At 40.4% G+C, this 20,959-nt stretch overlaps 2 protein-coding genes and 1 long non-coding RNA gene across 6 annotated transcripts in view; 2 read left to right on the top strand and 1 right to left on the bottom strand.

Annotated features, from left to right (window-relative positions):
- Positions 1 to 20,959, top strand: part of ARL1 (ADP ribosylation factor like GTPase 1) — a 38,213-nt gene that overhangs the window by 6,576 nt on the left and 10,678 nt on the right. For 2 of the 4 annotated variants that reach the window (XM_055235919.2, XM_063614340.1), the window contains exons 4-6: positions 452 to 563; positions 5,011 to 5,189; positions 5,919 to 8,440. In XM_055235919.2, the coding sequence (XP_055091894.1) occupies positions 452 to 563; positions 5,011 to 5,189; positions 5,919 to 5,949 (322 nt within the window). In that variant the 3' untranslated portion in view covers positions 5,950 to 8,440. Of the gene's footprint in view, positions 1 to 451; positions 564 to 5,010; positions 8,441 to 20,959 lie in introns of those variants that run through there. The other 2 variants (XM_055235920.2, XM_063614339.1) reach the window with 2 other exon arrangements.
- The window catches only part of UTP20 (UTP20 small subunit processome component), a 108,526-nt gene continuing 98,572 nt past the window's right edge, over positions 11,006 to 20,959 (bottom strand). Inside the window, exons 57-62 of the mRNA XM_055235917.2 lie at positions 18,036 to 18,223; positions 16,385 to 16,456; positions 14,307 to 14,576; positions 13,951 to 14,077; positions 11,885 to 12,030; positions 11,006 to 11,645 (exon numbers count right to left, since the gene is read on the bottom strand). Of these exons, the coding sequence (XP_055091892.1) occupies positions 11,490 to 11,645; positions 11,885 to 12,030; positions 13,951 to 14,077; positions 14,307 to 14,576; positions 16,385 to 16,456; positions 18,036 to 18,223 (959 nt within the window). The 3' untranslated portion in view covers positions 11,006 to 11,489. The remainder of the gene's footprint in view (positions 11,646 to 11,884; positions 12,031 to 13,950; positions 14,078 to 14,306; positions 14,577 to 16,384; positions 16,457 to 18,035; positions 18,224 to 20,959) is intronic.
- LOC134732043 (uncharacterized) lies at positions 14,596 to 17,834 on the top strand. Its single transcript, XR_010114925.1, has 2 exons — positions 14,596 to 15,666; positions 15,751 to 17,834. It is a non-coding gene; the product is annotated as an uncharacterized lncRNA (long non-coding RNA).

Below are 20,959 nucleotides of genomic sequence, written 5' to 3'. Positions count from 1 at the left end.
TTCACTCTTGTTGCCCAGGCTGGAGTGCAATGGCACCAGCGGCTCACTGGAACCGCTGCCTTCCTGGTTGAAGTGATTTTCCTGCCTCAGCCTCCTGAGTAGCTGGGATTACAGGCACTTGCCACCATGTCCAGCTAATTTTGTATTTTTAGTGGAGACAGGGTTTCTCCATGTTGGTCAGGCTGGTCTCGAACTCCCGACCTCAGATGATCTGCCCGCTTCAGCCTCCCAAAATGCTGGGATTACAGGTGTGAGCCACCGTGCCCAGCCAATGTTTATCAACATTCTTTTGACTCCATCACATCTGAGGGATATGGTACATATATCCACCAGAAACAGTAAATCATTAAGGCATTAATTCTAACGTGTGTGGGACAGAATTGGCAATTGATATGTCAGTTGCATCTTTAAAACAATAACAATATGTTCTCCCCTTTTGAATTTTCTCTAGGCCATACTGGAGGTGTTACTATTCAAACACAGATGCAGTCATTTATGTAGTAGACAGTTGTGACCGAGACCGAATTGGCATTTCCAAATCAGAGTTAGTTGCCATGTTGGAGGTAAGAAAACGTAACCACTTTAAAATGTGGGGAAGTCATTTACATTTGCTTACTATTTCCGGTACATATTATTACATTGAAGAATAATTAAAAAGAATGCAGGGGTTGTTCCCTCCATCCTTTTAATATTATTTTCTTTTATGCAAATTGTTTTCTATTCCAAAAATACAGTTGAGGAGAGGGTTGGAGACAAAACAACAACAAAAACTATCCTTGTAACTTCCTCTTCCTTTAAGCCAGATTGCTTGATTTTCCAGGAGGTTCAGAGCTCACTTAAACAAAAGCATCTATTCTAAGTCACTTCTTTGATGTGACTTTTAAAATATGTCGTTTTATTTTTAGCTGTTTTAGAAGGATTCAAGTTCAGAGAAATCTATATTTCTGGGTTACTGGGGGCCTCACGTTTATCGTTTTTTACCCTTCCCAGTGTTTACAGTGCTTTAGCTACACAGACCTTCTTTCTGTTCTTTGGACACAAGCTTGCACACCTGGCTTAGGGCCTTTTGTACTTGCTGATCCTTCTGCTTGGAATACTATTCTCCAGCATCTTTGCATGGCTGCCTTCCTTCCCACATCTCTTCCCCAGAAGTCTCATTTATTCTCTAATCCTTTACCCTTCTTTATTCTTTATACCAATATTGTTTCTTTTTTTTTCTTTTTCTTTTTCTTTTTTTTTTTTTGTAGAGATGGGGTCTAGCTATGTTGCCCAGGCTGGTCCCAAACTCCTGTCCTCAGGTGATCCTCCTGCCTCGGCCTCCTGGTGTTGGGATTACAGGTGTGAGCCATTGCACCCCACTTACTGTTTTTTTACATTATTTTCAAATGTATTTGTTGGCTGGGCGTGGTGGCTCACGCCTGTAATCCCAGCACTTTGGGAGGCCAAGGCGGGCAGGTCACCAGAGATCATCAGGAGTTTGAGACCATCCTGTCCAACATGGTGAAATCTCATCTCTACTAAAAGTACAAGAAAATTAGCCGGGCATGGTGGTGTGTGCCTGTAATCCCAGCGACTCGGGAGGCTGAGGCAGGAGAGTCGCTTGAACCCGGGAGGCAGAGGTTGCAGTGAGCCGAGATCGTGCCCCTGCACTACAGCCTGGGTGACAGAGTGAGACTCCGTCTCAAAAAATAAAAATTAAAAAAATATATATTTGTTTACTTATGTATCTGTCCCTCTAAAATGTAAGTTCTTTGAGTTTACTCTGATAGGTGGAACAATGTATAGCACTTAATTAAGAATTCAATACATCTTATTCACTGAAGTTAATAAGATCATATATTGGCTAACTGATCAAATTCAGAGGATGAATTAAATAATCCGTTTTTAAAAAATGAAAAAATAATCAAATGTACTATGATAATAAAATTGCCCTTGCTCTGGAAAATTAGATGGATAAGTTTCTTTCTCTTGTCAAAAACTGGATTCTGAATTGTTTAAGCAAGGGATGTTTAAATATAAGTTCTAGGCCAGTTGATACCTAGGTAAAAGCATCCTCAGATGAGGGGACTATGGACTTTTGATTTTTTTTTTTTTTTCCAGACTGAGTCTTGCTCTGTCGCCCAGGCTAGAGGGCAGTGGCGTGATCACTCACTGCAATTTTCGCCTCCCAGGTTCAAGTGATTCTTCTGTTTCAGCCTTCTGAGTAGCTGGGACTATAGGCTTCTGCCACCACACCGGGCTAATTTTTGTATTTGTAGCAGAGACGGTTTCACCATGTTGGCCAGGCTGGTCTCAAACTCCTGACCTCAGCAGTTTGCCCGCCTCCTGATCTGCCTGCCTTGGCCTCGCGAAGTACTGGGATTACAGGCATGAGCCACCGTGCTCAGCCCAGGACTTTTGATTCCTTGAACTACTGACTTCTTAATGGCTTCCAAGTTATAAATTGCAGACTTAATAGTTTTAAACATTTGGTTAATTTTTTTTTTTTTTACATCATAGCATTATATTTATTATAAGAGCTTCTTAGACCAAATTTAAATGTAAGGATAAGGTTTAATTGCCTTGGGTATAATGGGTTTTTTAAAGAACAGCTTTATTTAGGTATAATTCACATGATATAACGTATTTCTATCATATAAAGTATTGCTTAAAAGGAATGGATTATTGACTTCAGTTTACAATTCTTGAGTTGTGCAGGATTGTTGTTACTTGCATTGTTAGGATTTCACTTATAAAGTCTTACAGAGAAAGAAGTAAAAGTTGGATTCTTTCTTTAGGAAGTCACTTTTAATTCATCAATAAATACCATGTTATGTTAAGTATGGGCCAAGTACGAGTCAGGACTGTTATTGTTAAAACATACAGACATAGGCCAGGTGTGGTGGCTCATGCCTGTAATCCCAGCACTTTGGGAGGCTGAGGCAGGCAGATCACTTCAGGTCAGGAGTTTGAGACCAGCCTGGCCACCCATATCTATTAAAAATACAAAAATTAGCCGGGTGTAGTGGCGCATGCCTGTAATCCCAGCTACATGGGAGGCTGAGGCAGGAGAATCACTTGAACCCAGGAGGCGGAGGTTGCAGTGAGCTGAGATCGTGCTACTGCACTCCAACCTGAGTGTTAGAGTGAGACTCCATCTCAAAACAAACAAACAAAAAATATAGACACAAAAGCAGTTTAGGTTTCAACTTTTTTTTTTTTTTTGAGACGGAGTTGCCCAGGCTGGAGTGCAGTGGCGCAATCTCGGCTCACTGCAGCCTCCGCCTCCCGGATTCAAGCAATTCTCCTGCCTCAGCCTCCTGAGTAGCTGGTATTGCAAGCACACACCACCACACCCGGCTAATTTTTGTAATTTTAGTAGAGACGGGGTTTCACCATGTTGGTCAGGCTGGTCTTGAACTCCTGACCTGGTGATCCACCCACCTCAGCCTCCCAAAGTGCTGGGATTACAGATGTGAGCCACCGTGCCTGGCCTTTCAACTTTCTTATACACAAAACTGAATTCTAAATGGATAAATAATTAAATGTAAAAAATGAAAATTATAAGAACATATAAAAAATTCAAAAGATGAGATTTAATTATATTAATGTAAACAAAACTCCCCCAAAGCTCAGATATGGCAAATATAAACAAGATTATGATAAGAAACCAGGCCTAACCAGAAACCAATGACTAAGGATTAGTGATCTTAATCATAGCAAGATCTTTTGCAAAATGAGCAAAAGGCAATTCATAGGGGAAAAACATTGCTAATAACATTTGCATTTGTTTTTAAAGAGACAGGGTCAGCAGGGCGCGGTGGCTTATGCCTGTAATCCTAGCACTTTGGGAGGCCGAGGCGGGTGGATCACGAGGTCAGGAGTTCGAGACCAGCCTGACCAACATGGTGAACCCTCATGTCTACTAAAAATACAAAAATTAGCTGGGCGTGGCGGCGGGCACCTGTAGTCCCAGCTACTCAGGAGGCTGAGGCAGGAGAATCACTTGAACCCGGGATGCGGAGGCTGCAGTGAACCAAGATTGCCCCACTGCAACTCCAGCCTGGGCAACAGAGTGAGACACTGTCTTAAAAAAAGGAAAAAGAAGACAGGGTCTCCCTCTGTCCCCTAGGCTGGAGTGCAGTGGCACAACCAAAGCTTATTATAACCTTGAGCTCCTCTCTCTGCTTCCTTTTTTGTTTTTTAAAAATTTTTTTGTAGAGACCCCTCTGTTCCTCAGGCTGGTCTCAAACTCCTGGACTTAAGCAATCCTTCTGCCTCAGCCCATTTGCATTTCGAATACCCTACTAATATATAATGAGATGCTATGTTTGGAAAAGTAAATAATTCCCAACTCTACAAAGGCTGCATTGAAGATGAAGACTTTTATACACTGTTGGTAGGGTAACCTTTCTGGAAAGCTGTTCATGCATGTATTCAGTTTATCAAAGCCTGAAAAAAACTGTTCATACTTTGACTCCATTTTTAGAATATTGTGTTAAGGAAACAGACTCAAACAGAAATTTTTGTATAAAGACCCTGCCACTTGGGTTTATCCAATAGTTTAGTGGAAAGACTCTAATAGAGTCTAATACTAGAAAATAGTTAACACAGTTTATGGTGCATGCATCCATAGTGTAGAGCATATTTAGCCATTTTTTTATTTTGAAAAAGTTGTTATAGTTTGGAGAAACATGATTTTAATTTTTAAGCAGGGTGTGGAACTATATATAACTGTGATCTTAAGTGTGTAAATGTATTTACTAAATAAACTCTTAAGTATCTGCAAAACAAAGTACTAGTAGAAAACACCCAAAATGTTAACAGTGATCATATTTGGGAGGTAGGATTATGGGTGAAACTTCTTTTCTTTATACTTCTCTGTATAATTTCTATATAATTTCATAATGTATAATGAATATAATATATTAGTAATTATAAAATACACTTTTAAAATGTATTTTTGGACATTTTCTAAACTCGAGAGAGCACATTAGTTAAAAGAAATTAAATATTTTCAATTTCATTTAGGAAGAAGAGCTGAGAAAAGCCATTTTAGTGGTGTTTGCAAATAAACAGGACATGGAACAGGCCATGACTTCCTCAGAGATGGCAAATTCACTTGGGTTACCTGCCTTGAAGGACCGAAAATGGCAAATATTCAAAACATCAGCAACCAAAGGCACCGGCCTTGATGAGGCAATGGAATGGCAAGTATCATGTTTCCAGAAGCCATCTGTGCATTTGTGTGTGCTTGCAGCTATGCACGTCCACGTGTAATTTTTCTCCAGTGTTGAGGATGAAACTTTGATTTACTTAACAGCTTATTTCATAAGTTCCTCCAGCGTTTTCTCCCACTGGTCTTCAGGTGCATCTGTCTTCTTCTCAACCACACTTACCTGATTACAGTTACTTACATAAGCAAATTCTTTGCCAATTTTTAGCCTTTTCCCTGCCTCACCTCACCCTCCAATTCCTTATCCTTCAGGAATTAGCTTAAGGCTCTCTTCTGAAGAGCTTTTCCTAATGTATCTGTATTCCTACTGCCTAATCACTCAAAGTTAGATGCCCTTGTCACAGATTAGTGACATAGTACTTGTTTTGCTGTCTTGTAATTGTTTGATTTGTTCATCTACTCATTAGATAATCACCTCCTTGAGGATTGAGACTAGTTTCACCTCTGAGTCATCCATATGTAGCCCAGAAGTAGTAGTAGCCTGGAAAATAGATATTTGGTCTTTTTTGAATTTTTCATTCAAATCATAGACAAATTCAAAGCTTAAAGGAACCTTATGGATATCTAGTACATAACCTCATCTGTGTTAGCTGTCATCATTTTAAGTACTTTGGAATCCACCTCCAATACAAAGTTTATTATAGATGATCATGCTTTATACCTGAAAATTAATTTTATGAAACAGTTCATTTTCTCTTTACAGGTTAGTTGAAACATTAAAAAGCAGACAGTAATTCAGTCCATTCTTCTCCCCTGAAATGAAGACTACATCACCTCTCTCCCTTTGGAAACAGTCAAGTGTACTTCACACTACTACATGTTAAAACTATATGATTATTGGCATATACTGACTGACTGCAATGTTTGTAGTAAATAGGGAAAATAAGTATTTAGTTGGAGGGATAATTCAATCAAATCACCTGAATGTTCTATGTAATGTAAAATATTCTTTTCTTGCTTTCTTGTGTTAAGGTATATATTCTATTTGTATGGAATTCTTACTCAAATACAGTTCTATTAAAGAGTGTACTCCTATTGGATGAAAAAAACCTATTTTTGAATAGTAGTTGCAGCTTGTTTGTATAAATACTAAAAAATATCTTAACAGATTTTTTCCCCTTAAAATGAATTATCTTTCCAAAGATTAGATCAGTATGAGAGTAGGTGAGGAACATAGTTTGTATAATATAATCTTTATTTGCTAACCTGACCACTTTTTATTAAGCTGTTTTGTTTAAAAGCTTTTGGTTATAGGCATGAATATTATTTTGATGGTTAACTTCATTGACTTATCTGTAATTGTCATTTTATAGTACTTTATAGTTGTCAAAAAAAAAATCTTACATATATTGATCTAGTTGATCGGTACAGGAAGCTTGTGAAGTAGGTAGGACAGGTTATGATGTCTTCACTGTATGGACATGGACCCAGTGTTCTAATTGGTTGGCTTGCCCAAAGTCACCTGCTAGCTGGTAAGGTAGGAATAGGGCTCAAAGTAAAACTTTTGGTTCAGAAGCTTGACTCATAAACTATATTATATATTCCCCAAAATGTCAGTATTGACAACACAGTCTAACTCTTAAATAAAATTATGCTAATTAGTTACATTCAAAATAATGTCTATAAACTTATTTGTCTATACTAGTAGAAGTGATCAGTGACATACTATAAATAATCCTAAATGGTTATATTTGATGGAATTCGTAACACTTTAAAGAGAAAATTTCACATTAAAGGAAGGTTTAAAAATCTATTTTCAGATTATAAAAGGTGTCTTTACTGGTTTTCATTCCTTTACATGTAATTGGACATGTAAACTTGTTAAAAATCAAAATCTTACTGATTGTACAGGGAGAAATTAAGCATTCTGTTTTAAAAATTAGGCTTATTGCTAGACTGTACGTTTAAAAACAATTCATGTTCAAAGGAGCTTTTCAAATTACCCAGTCCGCCACAGAATCAGCTAATGTGACAGAAGTAAATATAGTGCTTCATAATTGCTAAAAACAGGGTGAATTTCTTTCACTTAAGTTGGAAAACCAGCCTTTAAGAAATTAGGTGCTGGTAATGAGAGCTTAATACCATGGTTCCCCGCAGGTCCCAGAAACATTAATAGTTCCTTTCTTGGCCCTTACTGTCCTTCCAGTGTTGGCCTCTGGCCTCTTCCCCTCACATTTATGTTCATTCTCCGGGCTTGTATTCATTCTCTGCTGCTTTCTCCCTTCACCCGCGGGACTCTCACCCTTCTTGCTCATTCTCCAGCACCCATTCCTACTTTAGTCTCTTTGAAATCTTTTTTGGAGATTTTCCTTCAGCTACAAGTGTTCCAGTACAACAATATTACTCCTGAGGGGCAAAGACTTTTTCATATTTACGTCCCTAGTATCTGGTATGGCGCCTGGCATATGGCATTTCAGAATATGTTCATAGTTGAAATAGTAGGATAGATATTTGTCATCTTGACAAGTAGCCCTTTGCAATTTATACTTGAGTTCACTTCTGGTCAATGGCACATGGCTGGAAAATGCAGAAAACAAGTTCACTTACAGCCTGAGGTTTGTAAAGCTTGTACAGCTGCCTCGCGGCAGTTCAGGAAAACTGCAAAAAAGGGAAGTAAGGTCCTGTCAGGCAGACCTGGCATGTAGCTGCAGGCCATCTTGAATCCTAGGGCATGAAGTTGCCCCAAAGTTCAGCACTTGGTTAAGCCTGATCCCTCTGGTTTATCACAAAGAATAGGATGGGATAAAGAAAGTGGACACTTAAATAAGCTATAAATTATATGGTCCTTGTCTAGCAGGAGACAACTGCACAGGTATGCTACCAGTGTTTGGATATTGATATATACATGGCAAATCTGAATATTGTTTTATGAGAGGCTTGGCAATGGGAAAAACACCAAACTTGAAATCAGAACATAGGTGCAAATGGCCACTCTAGTAGTTTCTTTTCTGTAAGATGGGACCTGGACAAATGATACTAAATGTTTCTTTCTGACATTCTATTTTATAACTGGCCTATGGTTGTGTTGTCTTGCATAAAAAAAAAAAATTTGAGAGTGGTAGAATTACTTCTGTTATCTGAAATACCTGAGATGCACTTTAAACTGTTGAAATGTAAGCTCTGAGGGCGGGGACCGTATCTTATTTACTGTTAGTATCCCTTGCATCTAATGTGGTGCACCGGCACACAGTAGGCACTCAATAAATATTTATTGATTAAAACAAAGACGTCTTCAATATCCCAGATATATTTGTCCTTTCTGATCTTTGCCTTAGTATTTTGTTTTTTTATTTTTAAAAATTTTATGAAAGCAATACATGCATTTACTTTAAGTCACTTAGAATTCATTAAAATCAGTCTTCTAAGATGGCCCCCTTTTCATACATTACAAAGCCCTTAGAAGGGTGAGAACTCCCGTTTGAGATACACACTACATCAAAGCACAGATGCTGAAGTGAATGAACATTTGATTCCTGTGCCACATGCTGTCATATTCTAAGCCCATAATTACAAATTATAAAGCATGGACTTTTTTTTTTTTTTTTGAGATGGAGTCTCACTGTCACCCAGGCTGGAGTGCAGTGGCATGATCTCGGCTCACTGTAACCTCTGCCTCCCAGGTGCAAGCGATTCTCCTGGCTCAGCCTCCTGAGTAGCTGGGACTACAGGTGCCGCGCCACCACGCCCGGCTAATTTTTATATTTTTAGTAGAGACGGTTTCGTCATGTTGGCCAGGCTGGTCTTGAACTCCTGACCTCAAGTGATCCACTTGCCTTGGCCTCCCAAAGTGCTGGGATTACAGGTGTGAGCCACCGCGCCCAGCTCAAAGCATGGACTTTGAATCTTGATTGTACCATCTACATCCTGTATCACCCTTAGGGAAGTTACTTACTCTGAGTCTCAGTTTCTTCATCTGTAAAATAGGAACCAATTGTAGGAATCTCTCAGGAATACTAGGATTAAACAACATGTATCCAAAGTGCCTGGCACATAGGGTGGATTTCCCACTATGCCCCCAAATATATGGGGCACTGAAGAGTATTTCTTCCACATCAAGTATAGAGTGAGGCAAAAGATGCTATATGGTTGAACAACAGAAACAACTTGAGCCACCTCTAAATAAGTGTGGCTTATTACCATTTTAGTGTAAATAGTAAACCTTAAAAGTAAAGTTTCAAAGAAACCACTTGTTTTCTTTGTACTAATAACTTTGTATTAATGTGGTTTTGGCCGAACATTAGAAAATGTTATCAGGAAATATTTTATATACAGAAAGTAATGAAGCATTATAAACTTGGAAATCTGGCACCAAATGTAAGACACTGAACATTATGAGGACAGTTTAAGTTCCCCAACCCCACCGTGTTCTCCCTCGATCCTATTCCTTCTCAGAAGTACCCTCTATCCTGAAAACTTTGAAATCGTTAATTTTTTTCTACAGATTTATGTATGTACACACAATTTTATGACAGTAGTATTCAACTCTTATTTTTCTTTTCCCCCACTCAACATTGTTTCTAGAATATCATCTATATTGATGTATATATAATTAGCTGATTTCTGCTACTTGGTTTCAGTATATGAATATACCATTTTATTTATTCTCTTGTGGAAAGACATTTGGATTGCTTCTAGTTCTTGACTTTTAGCAATGGTTCAAGAACATTCTTCAGATCCGTGGTTCATGGTTTCTCTAGGAGTGAAACTCGGGATCAGGGAGTATACCCGTCTTCAGGTTTACAAGATAATGTCAAACTGCTTTCCAAAGTGGTTTATAAGAAGATTTCCTGTGGCTCCACCATGCTTGCCAGCACTTGGTATTGTCAGCTTTATCTGATGATTTCAAAATGGAATCTAATTCTGGTGATAACTTAGCATTTTCCTAATTACTAATGAGGCTAAATACAGGAGTGACTCAAACAATTTAACAACTAGACATAGCTAGTACAGTAGGACTCCGACTAGTCCAGGTATTCTTTAACTTCTGGTGTGAGAAGGTATGTAATCTAAGAACTTCATGTAGCCAGGGTGGCACTTGGGGGTCTCAATGTAATGACTACTTACCAAGCAGTGCATAATAACTTGAAAAAAAAAAATGTTACAGCCATATCAGCTAACAATGTTTAAGGACCATTTATGTTTATCCTTTTGTGCAATGCTCATTTCTCGCTTTTGCCACTTCTTCCACGAGATTATCTGTGTTGATTCGTCAGTATTCATTATATGTCTTGGTACTACTAATTGTTTAACATTATGTGTTGTATGCCACGTCCCAGTTTGTGTTTTTTCCTAAGCAGAAGTTCTTAATGAAGTAGGATTTATTACACGTTCTCTCTATAGATAGTTTTTGTGTCTGTCTTTTGATATCCAATAGGGCAAGCCCCTCATCCTATTCTACTTTTGTAAGAGTGTCATGGTTATTCTCGGCTTAATATCTTCCATATACATTTTAGAATCAGCTTGTTGGGTTAATGTGAAGAACTCTTGGGATTTTGCTCAGATACACATTTAACCAAAGGGATCAACTTGGGAAAAAGTAGCATTTTATGACCCTGAATCTTCCTAGCCATGAACATGGTTATAGTTCTATTTGTGCAGATCTTTCTTACTGCCTTTTCCTAAAATTTTAGAAAGTACTATAGAGCAGCATTTGCAAATCTTTTGTCTGATTAATTAATTGCTAACTTCTACATTTTTTCTTGCTATTTAAAAATGTATCCTTTTATTTACAAATTATATTTTAAACTCTGACTAGTGTCACATGCTTTTTAGACAGTGAAGACCCAGCAGTAGTATAAAGTGTTTTATTTATTTAAAAAATATGAGCATGATTACATTAAACTATATATTATACAATCTATCCAAAGTTTAACTTAAATAATAAAACCTGGTTGGGCAGGGTGGCTCACACCTGTAATCCCAGCACTTTGGGAGGCCGAGGCAGGCGGATCAGTTGAGCCCAGGTGTTCGAGACCAGCCTGGCCAACATGGCGAAATCCTGTTGCTACAAAAAATAATACAAAAAATTCGCCGGGCACAGTGGTGTGTGCCTAGGAGGCACAACTACTTGGGAGGCTGAGGTGAGAGGATCACTTGAACCCAGGTTGAGGCTGCAGTGAGCTGTGATGTCGTCACTGCACTCCACCTTGGGTGACAGAGTGAGACCTTGTCTCAAAAAAAAAAAAACCCTCCCCCCTACCCCAGACAACCTGCTGTAATTTCAGACTAGCAGAATATTCCAGAAAGTTCATGCTTGTATCAGCACAGGGAGACATTACTCCACCATTGCTAAATCTTTCAGGCTATGGCTTTTTTGTCTCTTGGCCTTATATCCTGGACGCAGGAACTCTATCTTTCTCTTCTTTGCTTCACTTTTATTTTTGTGTTTCTTCATTTTTTTCTTGGCAGCAATATCAGGATTAGTTACAAACTGGAAAAGAGAATAGAAATTTTATATTACTTTTAAAGTAAATGTTAAACCAATAAGAATCAAATACAGAAACAAATGTAAAAAACACATGTTTATTAAAGAAAATCTGAAGTCCCAGCTATAAAGTCCCCAACCACTCAAAGCCTTGATCCTCCCTGAGTGTAAGTGTGACACAAACATGCACACTTAGTAGTTATCAAGTCCAGTGAACATGCCATATTTTCAAAGAGAAAACTTACCTCCAGGGCCTTTCTCTTTTTCCGGAGTGCCCTTTTCTCATTAGCCTGTTTCTGTACAGAGGCAAAGGCTAATGAGAAACTCTCAAGCCCAACCAGCTTTTTAAGTAATTCTGTGATTTCCTGGGATAGATTCTTCAGCAAAGGATCTAATCACACACAAAGAGTAATGATCAGAGACAAGTAGGAAAGGACACATTTGAACATTAACAAAATCAACAATATGTACAACATTTATATCCAGCTACTGATCTGGCAAGAAACCCCAAATAAAACAAAAAAAAAATTTTAACTCTTGCAGCATTATCACCGTTACTTCAACATTAAACACTGACATAAAACTAGCCTCTATGTTCCTGGAATGGGGAAACCAGCAATGCTAGACATAGCACTCCAGCCACCACCTCACCCAGGATGCAATAAGAAATCAGAGAATGTGAGGCCCACTTCCCAGCGGAAACCTGGCCCTGAAGACATTAAAGTAACTTGGGACCTTGACAGAAACGTTTTGAATTAACCTCTGTTTACCTGTTGAGCTCTTGCAGATGGGGGGAAAAGTAAGAGATTCCCTCTCTAATCCATGATGGGTCACAGAGGCTTAGCTCTGCCCACAGTAACTTTTTTTTTTTTTTTTTTTTTTTTGCTGGGGAGTGTGAAAGCCTCCTTTGTGAAGCTGACAAAAAAGCCATCTCTCTCACCCTTTTCTGCCACTCACCCCCAAATACAAATAACCCCCGATTTCAATTTCACAGGAGCTCAGGACATCTGTTCTAGATCACAAGATTCTTGAAAACTTTCCTGCTGTTGAATCCCTAGTGCCTGGCCGATATTAGGTGCTCACTAAATGTTGACTGGCTTGAACCAAAGCACACCTGAACCTGCTTTTGTCAGCAGCCTCAACCTTTACCATTGCTTTTTCCTTTCTAAGAGTGAGGAAACTTTCTCTCAAGGTTGTAGGACTATAAAAGCTCTTGCTTTGACATTTGCTTCATTTGTTTTATTTTTAAACTCTGAACATTCACTTTACCTCCTCTCCTTCCTGCCCCCAGTTCCCTCTTTAACTGTTATTACCAACAATTACACTAAGTGAGGGAAATGTATCAGGCAAGGAAAAAGAAGAAATGTTAAAATGATATTTTAAAACTATTTCATATAAAAATGATAATACTTATATTTTTGCCTTATAATCTTTTTTTTGAGACAGTGTCTCACTCTGTTGCCCAGGCAGGAGTGCAGTGGTGCAATCACGGCTCACTGAAGCCTCGACCTCACAGACTCAAGAGATCCTCCCACCTCAGCCTCCTAAGTAGCTGCAATTACAGGTGCGCACCACCACACCCAGCTAATTTTTGTATCTTTTGTAGAGATGGGGTTTTGCCATGTTGCCCAGGCTGGTCTTGAACTTCTGGGCTCAAGTGATCCTCCCACCTTGGCTTCCCAAAGTACGGGATTATGGGCATGAGCCACTATGCCCAGCCTATAATTTTTAAGATGGGAATGTAATGACATTTTGTTGTTCATTATTTTTCATTGTGCTATGAGGTTTAAAACTACCCAGAACCATAGTTTTCTTTGACTATTTAATCTATGTTGAGGATAAAGCATCATCTTTTATGTGAGAAACATTCTTTCTGGGAGAGCAGAAAGCATACAGAAGGGGGCAATCAAATATGATACAAATATGCCTATTTGTTTGTTAATTATCTTGATATCTCATAAGTTTTCTTTTTAAAAATAAACTCTGGCTGGGTACAGTACCTCATTTCTATAGTCTCAACACTTTGGTAGACTGAGGTTGGAAAACTGCTTGAGGCCAGGAGCTTGAGACCAAGACCAGCCTGGCATAACACAGACCACTATTCGTCTCTCTCTTTTTTTTAAATTTATGTGTGTGTATATATATAAATATAAACATATATAAGTATATAATATATAATTAAAATATATATATATAAATAAAAATAAATCTCTGGCAGGGAGGGAGGACAGAAAGGAAGAAGGAAACATTCAGGAGAGAAGTAAGAAATCCTCATGTGCAAAAGACAGGAGAACAGATGAGGCAGGGTTACCTTGCTCTGAATAGGTGCTGTTCAGTTCTCGAAACAAAGGAGCTATGATCATTGGGAGATACAGCTTTACCTTGTCTATCCCAAGATCCATTGCTACGGCACCAAGGAACTTAAAGATGCATGTTCTCTGAAAGTACAGATCATTTTTTTCATTTGAAATACTTCTCTTTAGCACTCAATCATAGACACAGCATTAATTTAGAAAACAGGGCTCAGTCTATTTTGGGATGGATGTTATTGCTGCAGTTTGGGGTTCAAAGATAAAGTTTCTAGGGACTTAGGAGGATCACTAATATCATTAAAATACTTTTTAAAGAGAAATGACTACTCTCAGTCATTCTGTGCATTCATCACACCTTTAAGGGGTTTCTCGGCGAATAAGCAGCTTCCAGTTTTGCGATCCGGGACAGCTTCTGGATCAACCACAGCAGCGTGGCCGGCCTGCCGAGCTCTTCCTTCACCTCTTCCTTCTCTTCTCCGTCAGACTCTGCCTTCTCATCTGCACAGGCCATGCCATCTTCTAAAGCCTCTTGTTCTTCCAGGTCTTTTATCTTACTTTGCTTATCCTCACAATAAGGTTCCAGTAAATACAAGACTTTGGCTACGAACAACAAATTCTTAACAACCTTTAAAAAAAACGGGGGAGAAGAAATTGGACATTGATTTTGAAATAAATAAGGCTTAGTAGAGCACAAGCTAAAATAGGTATTCTACACTTAGAAAACAAAAACAAACTAGGTATTACAACTATTTAACAACTATTAAATGATGACGGCTCCATTTTTAGATCATTCCTTTTTTTTTTTAAAGACAGCCTCACTCTGTTACCCAGGCTGAGGGCAGTGGCGCAATCTCGGCTCACTGTGACTTCCCCTCCCAGATTTAAATGATTCTTGTGCCTCAGCCTCCTGAGAAGCTGGGATTACAGGCATGCACCACCACGCCTGGCTAATTTTTGTACTTTTAGTAGAGATGGGGTTTTGCCATGTTGGCCAGGCGGGTCTCAAACTCCTGACCTTAGGTGATCCGCCCGCTTCAGCTTCCCAAAGTGCTGCGATTACAGGTGTGAGCCACCGTGCCTGGCCTAGGTCATTCTTAAGTTCTTCCTCATAGGGCATCCAAACCCATTTCCATGTAACTTTGATCTATCTGGACTAGTTCTACCCTTTAAAGTCACACAGAATAAGGAAACAATTTCTTTCCAGGCCCTCCATTTACATTTTTTGTTTTGTTTTGTTTTTTGGGTATTTTTTGAGACAGAGTATCACTTTGTCACCCAGGCTGGAGTGCAGTGGTACAATCTCGGCTCAGTGAAACCTCTGCCTCTGGGTTCAAGCGATTCTCATGCCTCAGCCACCCCAGCAGCTGGGACTACAGGCTACCATGCTCAGCTAATTTTTGTATTTTTAGTAGAGACAGGGTTTTGCCATGTTGGCCAGGCTGGTCTTGAACTCCTGGCCTCAAGAGATCTGCTCATCTCGGCCTCCTGAAGTGCTGATATTACAGGTGTGAGTCACCACACCAGCCCCATTTTACATTTTTAACAACAGCTTTCATCTCTACCTCCATTAAATTCCTTCCGCCATTCTACATAGAAATAACTATTTCTCTCTCTCTCTCTTTTTTTTTTTTTTATACAGAGTCTAGCTCTGTTGCCCAGGCTGGAGTGCAGTGTGGTGATTTCGGCTTACTGCAACCTCTGCCTCCCCAGTTCAAGTGAGTCTCTTGCCTCAGCCTCCTGTGTAGCTGGGACTACAGGCATGCGCCACCACGCCCAGCTAATTTTTGTCTTTTTAGTAGAGATGAAGTTTCACCATGTTGGCCAAGATGGTCTTGAGCTCCTGGCCTCAAGTGATCCACCTGCCTCGGCCTCTCACAGTGCTGGGATTATAGTCGTGAGTCACCGCACCCAGACCCTTATTGGGAATTTTAAATGGAGCAAAGAGTAATCCCAACACGGACCCAGCGTTGACAAGACATATGTGTATTTGAACATATATTTGAGTGTATGTCTGTATTTCATCTAATCCCCCAAGCATTAAGATAGGTTCAAAACAAAATAACAAATGTAAGCTTAGACTGTTGATAGAATAGGCCCCTTCTTTATTTCTGAGACGGAGTCTCGTTCTGTCACCTAGGATGGAGTGCAGTGGCACGATTTTGGCTCACTGCAACCTCTGCCTCCTGCATTCAAGCAATTCTCCCTGCCTCAGCCTCCCGAGTAGCTGGGATTACAGGCACCCGCAATCACGCCCAGCTAATTTTTTTGTATTTTTAGTAGAGATGGGGTTTCACCATGTTGGCCAGGCTCATCTCGAACTCCTGACCTCAAGTGATCTGGCCACCTTGGCCTCTCAAAGTGCTGGGATTACAGGCGCGGGCCACCATGCCCAGCCGGCCCCTTCTTTTAAACTGGGAGAACTACAATTCTTACCTGTTCTCCTAGAGACTGATCCAAGAATTTGGAATGCAATTGATGGCAAGAGGCGAGAGAGATACTTTTCATCTGTGAAAGGAAAATGGACATTGGTAGGCAAAACACAGGACATTTCTGATTGTTTTTAAAAAGCTAAACATAATAACTGTAATACAACTAACGTACTGGATTTTGCTCTGAATGACCACCTGTATATCAGGAGAGGAAGGGTTCACGACCAGAAATGGTGTAACTGCTCCCTTCTACCTGCCCTAAGCATTTCATCCCAAATAAATGGGATACTTTCACATTCTGGGGAGAAACAGGTAATAATCCTCTACACTTTTTTTTTTTTGGACGGTCTCGCTCTGTGGCCCAGGCTGGACTGCAGTGGAGTGATCTCGGCTCACTGCAACCTCTGCTTCCCGGGTTCAGGCAATTCTCCTGCCTCAGCCTCCCAAGTAGCTGGGATTACAGGCGCCTACCACCACACTTGGCTAATTTTTTGTATTTTTAGTAGTGATGGGGTTTTGCCATGTTGGCCAGGCTGGTCTCGAACTCCTGACCTCAGGTGATCCACCCACCTCGGCCTCCCAACATGCTGGGGTTACAGGCATGAGCCACCGCGCCTGGCCAATCCTCTACATTACTAGTAGAGCACTTTGCAACAGTCCAATATTTTTTTCTTCCTCTTTTCTTCCCTTCTACCCTGCACTCATTCAATATTTATGGGGTTCCACTACGAGTAAGACATTGTGCTAGGACCTAGGAAACCAGAGACACATATATCATGGCCCCTAACATTTTCTTTTCTTTTCTTTCTTTCTTTTTCTTTTTTTGAGATAAGATCTCGTTCTTGCCCAGGCTGGAGTGCAGTGGCATGATCACAGCCCACTGTAACCTTGACCTCCCCAGGCTCAGGTGATCCCCCTATGTAAGTCTCCCAAGTAGCTAGGACTACAGGTGTACACCACCATTTCCAGCTAATTTTTGTATTTTTTGTAGAGATAGGTTTTCGCCATGTTGCCCAGGCTAGTCTCGAACTCCCGGGCTCAAGTGATCTGCTTGCCTCAGCCTCCCAAAGTGCTGGGATGACAGATGTGAGTCACCATGCCTGGCCTGGCCCCTGACATTTTCATGAACGTGATCTCATTTACATCATCAACAAGGTTATTAGGAGGCAAGACAGACAGTATTAATCTTATTTTCCAATGCTGATAAACAACTTAAACATTAGCTGGGCATGGTGGCGTGCGCCTGTAATCCCAGGTACTTGGGAGGCTGAGGCAGAAGAATCCCTTGAATTCGGGAGGCAGAGGTTGCAGTGACCCGAGCTCACACCACTGCACTCCAGCCTGGGTGACAGAGTGAGACTCCATTTCAAAAAAGAAAAAAAAAAAAACTTAAACATATATTGGAAGATGGGCATGCCAAATAAATAAGCAAATTAAAAGTCTGACTACACTAATGGTCTAAAAATTATCTTTGAAAAAAACCCTGGCCTTGAGAGTGACCCCTCTCCAGTGACTAATATTCCTATTGATTCACCTGTACAACAAATTGTTGGTTGGAAGAGTTTCTCCCAAGGGCTGGCCCGAAGATAGTTACATGAACCAGAAGGAACATCTTACAGTCACGAGGGAAGGAAAATGTTTGAGAGAAACCTTACCTTTTGGTCAAGGTCACTGGCTAGGAACTTGATTGCTACAGGTTCTGGGAGGTGTTTTTTGGTCTTTTTGGTATTCCATTTTTGAATAAGCTCCTCTGGCTGGCAAGAGGCAAAGAGTAATCCAAAAATCTGGGCTGCTGTGAGCCACACCCAGTTGTGTGGATGTCTCAGGTGAGAATGCACATGACCTAAGGGAACCAAAAAGCATTCGTGGATGTCACACGGCCTTCCTGATTGTTTAGAGGTAAATATGACTAAGTTAAGCATTTACAGAGTATTATGTGTTTGGAGTGGGGAACCAAAGATGAACAAAATAGGCCAGTGGCTGGGAAGTGGGGGCAGGGGATGAAAAGAGATTGGTTAATGTGTACAAAAATAGAATTAGATAGAAGGAATAAGTTTAGTGTTGGACAGCACAGTAGGGTGACTATGGTTAACACTGATGTACTGAACATTTCAAAATAGCTGGAAGATTTGAAATGTTCCCAACATAGAGAATAAATGTTCAAGGGGAAGGATATTCTCCTTACCCCAATTGGATCATTGGAAATTGTATGCATGTATCAAAATATCATAGATACCCCATAAGTAGGCATAATTATGTATCAATTTAGAAAAAGACAAATAGTCCTTGCTTCCCAGAAGCTCACAGGAGCTAGAGAGAAGTGAGGTGGGAGAGGCACTGGAAGCGACTAGAAAACCAACTCCTAGAGTGGTTAAATGACTCTAATGGGGTACAAAAAGCCCTCAGACAGACCAGTTCCATAAGAACTAGTTTCAGATTCAAGGGAGATAAGGTGACATTAACAGTTACAGTTACATTTTCTTTTCTTTTCTTTTTTTTTTTTTTTTGAGACAGGGTTTCATTCCCATCACCCAGGCTGGAATGCAGTGGTCTACTCTCGGCTCACTACAACCTCTGCCTCCTGGGTTCAAGCAATCCCCCTGCCTCAGCCTCCTGAGTAATTGTTACTACAGGCACTCACCACCACACCCAGCTAATTTTTGTATTTTTAGTAGAGACAGGGTTTCATCATATTGGCCAGGCTGCTCTCAAACTCCTTAAGTGATCCATTTGCCTCAGCCTTCCAAAGTGCTGGGATTACAGGTGTGAGCCACTGCGCCTGGCCAACAGTTACATTTTCTAAATTGAGTAATGTAAGTATGTATATAGGTACAGGCTTGTTTCTAATGAGTAGAACTGGTGGCTCCAAGTAGCTGCCTGTAAAGCTATCATTTACTTACTGAAGGTTTTCTATATGCCAGGGACAAGGCTAATTGTGTTACATGTATTACCTCATGCAGACCTCATAACAATGCTGTGACATTGGAATTATAATTTCCATCTTACAGATGAAGAAACAAGTGTTCCAGAGAGGCTGTGTGACATGCTAAGCTATAACAGGCAGAGCCAGGCCTGGGCCCTAGCTTGATCTGACCTTCAAACTCTTAATTTTCAGCATTCGGCTACCTGGCCATTCTCCATACACCATACTCAGAAAGTTATTTTTTGTAGAGATGGGGTTTCGCCACGTTGCCCACGCTGGTCTTAAACTCCTGAGCTCAAGCAATCTGCAAGCCTCAGCCTCCCAAAGTGCTGGGATGACAGGCCTAAGCCACCATGCCCAGCTGAGACCCTAACACTTTCATGAACATGATCTCATTTAACCATCAATAAAGTTCTTAGGAGGCAGCACAGACAGTATTAATCTTATTTCCCAATGCTGGTAAAGAACTTAAACATATAATGGAAGATGGGCATGCTAAATAAGCAAATTAAAAGTCTGATACACTAATGGTATAAAAATTATCTTTGAAAAAACCTTGGCCTTGAGTGTGACCCCTCTCCAGTGACCACCACTCCATTGAGACCCAAACTTCCCCTTCCCTGCTGTATCTCCCTCTGTGTAAAGGAAAAAGAAAAGAAAAAAAAGTTTTAGGCTGGGTGCAGTGCCTCATGCCTGTAATCCCAGCACTTTGGGAGGCCAAGGCAGGCGGATCACGAGGTCAAGAGATGGAGACCATCCTGGCCATCATGGTGAAACCCTGTCTCTAGTAAAACTACAAAAATTAGCTGGGCATGGTGGCAAGCACCTGTAATCCCAGCTACTCAGGAGGCTGAGGCAGGAGAATCACTTGAACCTGGGAGGCAAAGGTTGCAGTGAGCTGAGATCACACAACTGCACTCCAGCCTGGCGACAGAGTGAGACTCCGTCTCAAAAAAAAAGTTTTATAATGTGAGTTTTGGGGAAACAGGATGGATTAACCATGTCATATCTCAGTTTTAGTCTTTGCTGCTATATTTCACAGACATGTTTTTACTTTTGATCTATATGAATCTTTGTAATAATCTGGCCATGTTGCAATGAAGCCACACCTGAGTAGGTCATACAGTAACCTTGTTATTTCTCACAAATCTGAGTTCTGGCTCTTAAACCAGGTGAATACTTTATTTCAGTTAACAACAGACCACATAAGACGTGGTCCCAGCCGGGCACAGTGGCTCACGCGTGTAATCCCAGCACTTTGGGAGGCCGAGGCGGGTGGATCACCTGAGGTCAGGAGTTCAAGACCAGCCTGGCCAACATGGTGAAACCCCATCTCTACAAAAATACAAAAATTAGCTGGTGTGGTAGCATGTGCCTGTAATCCCAGCTACTTGGGAGGCTGAGGCGGAAGAATCACTTGAGTCCGGAAGGCGGAGGAGGTTGCAGTGCACTGAGATCGTGCCATTGCACTCCAGTCTGGGTGACAGAGCGAGACTCGTCTCAAAAAAAAAAAAAAAAAGAAGTGGTTCCATAAGATTATAAAATGGTTTGGCACTACTCATTAAAAAAAAATACACACTGTATTTTTACTGTACCCTTTCTATGTTTGGCTATGTTTAGATTCACAAAGACCCTGTTACAAATGCCTACAGTATT

Source organism: Symphalangus syndactylus, chromosome 13 (genome assembly GCF_028878055.3).
Source record: "Symphalangus syndactylus isolate Jambi chromosome 13, NHGRI_mSymSyn1-v2.1_pri, whole genome shotgun sequence".
NCBI classification, from domain to species: Eukaryota; Metazoa; Chordata; class Mammalia; order Primates; family Hylobatidae; genus Symphalangus; species Symphalangus syndactylus.
The sequence above is the reverse complement of the archived record's forward strand: the minus strand, read 5'-3'. Positions and strand labels throughout refer to the sequence as shown.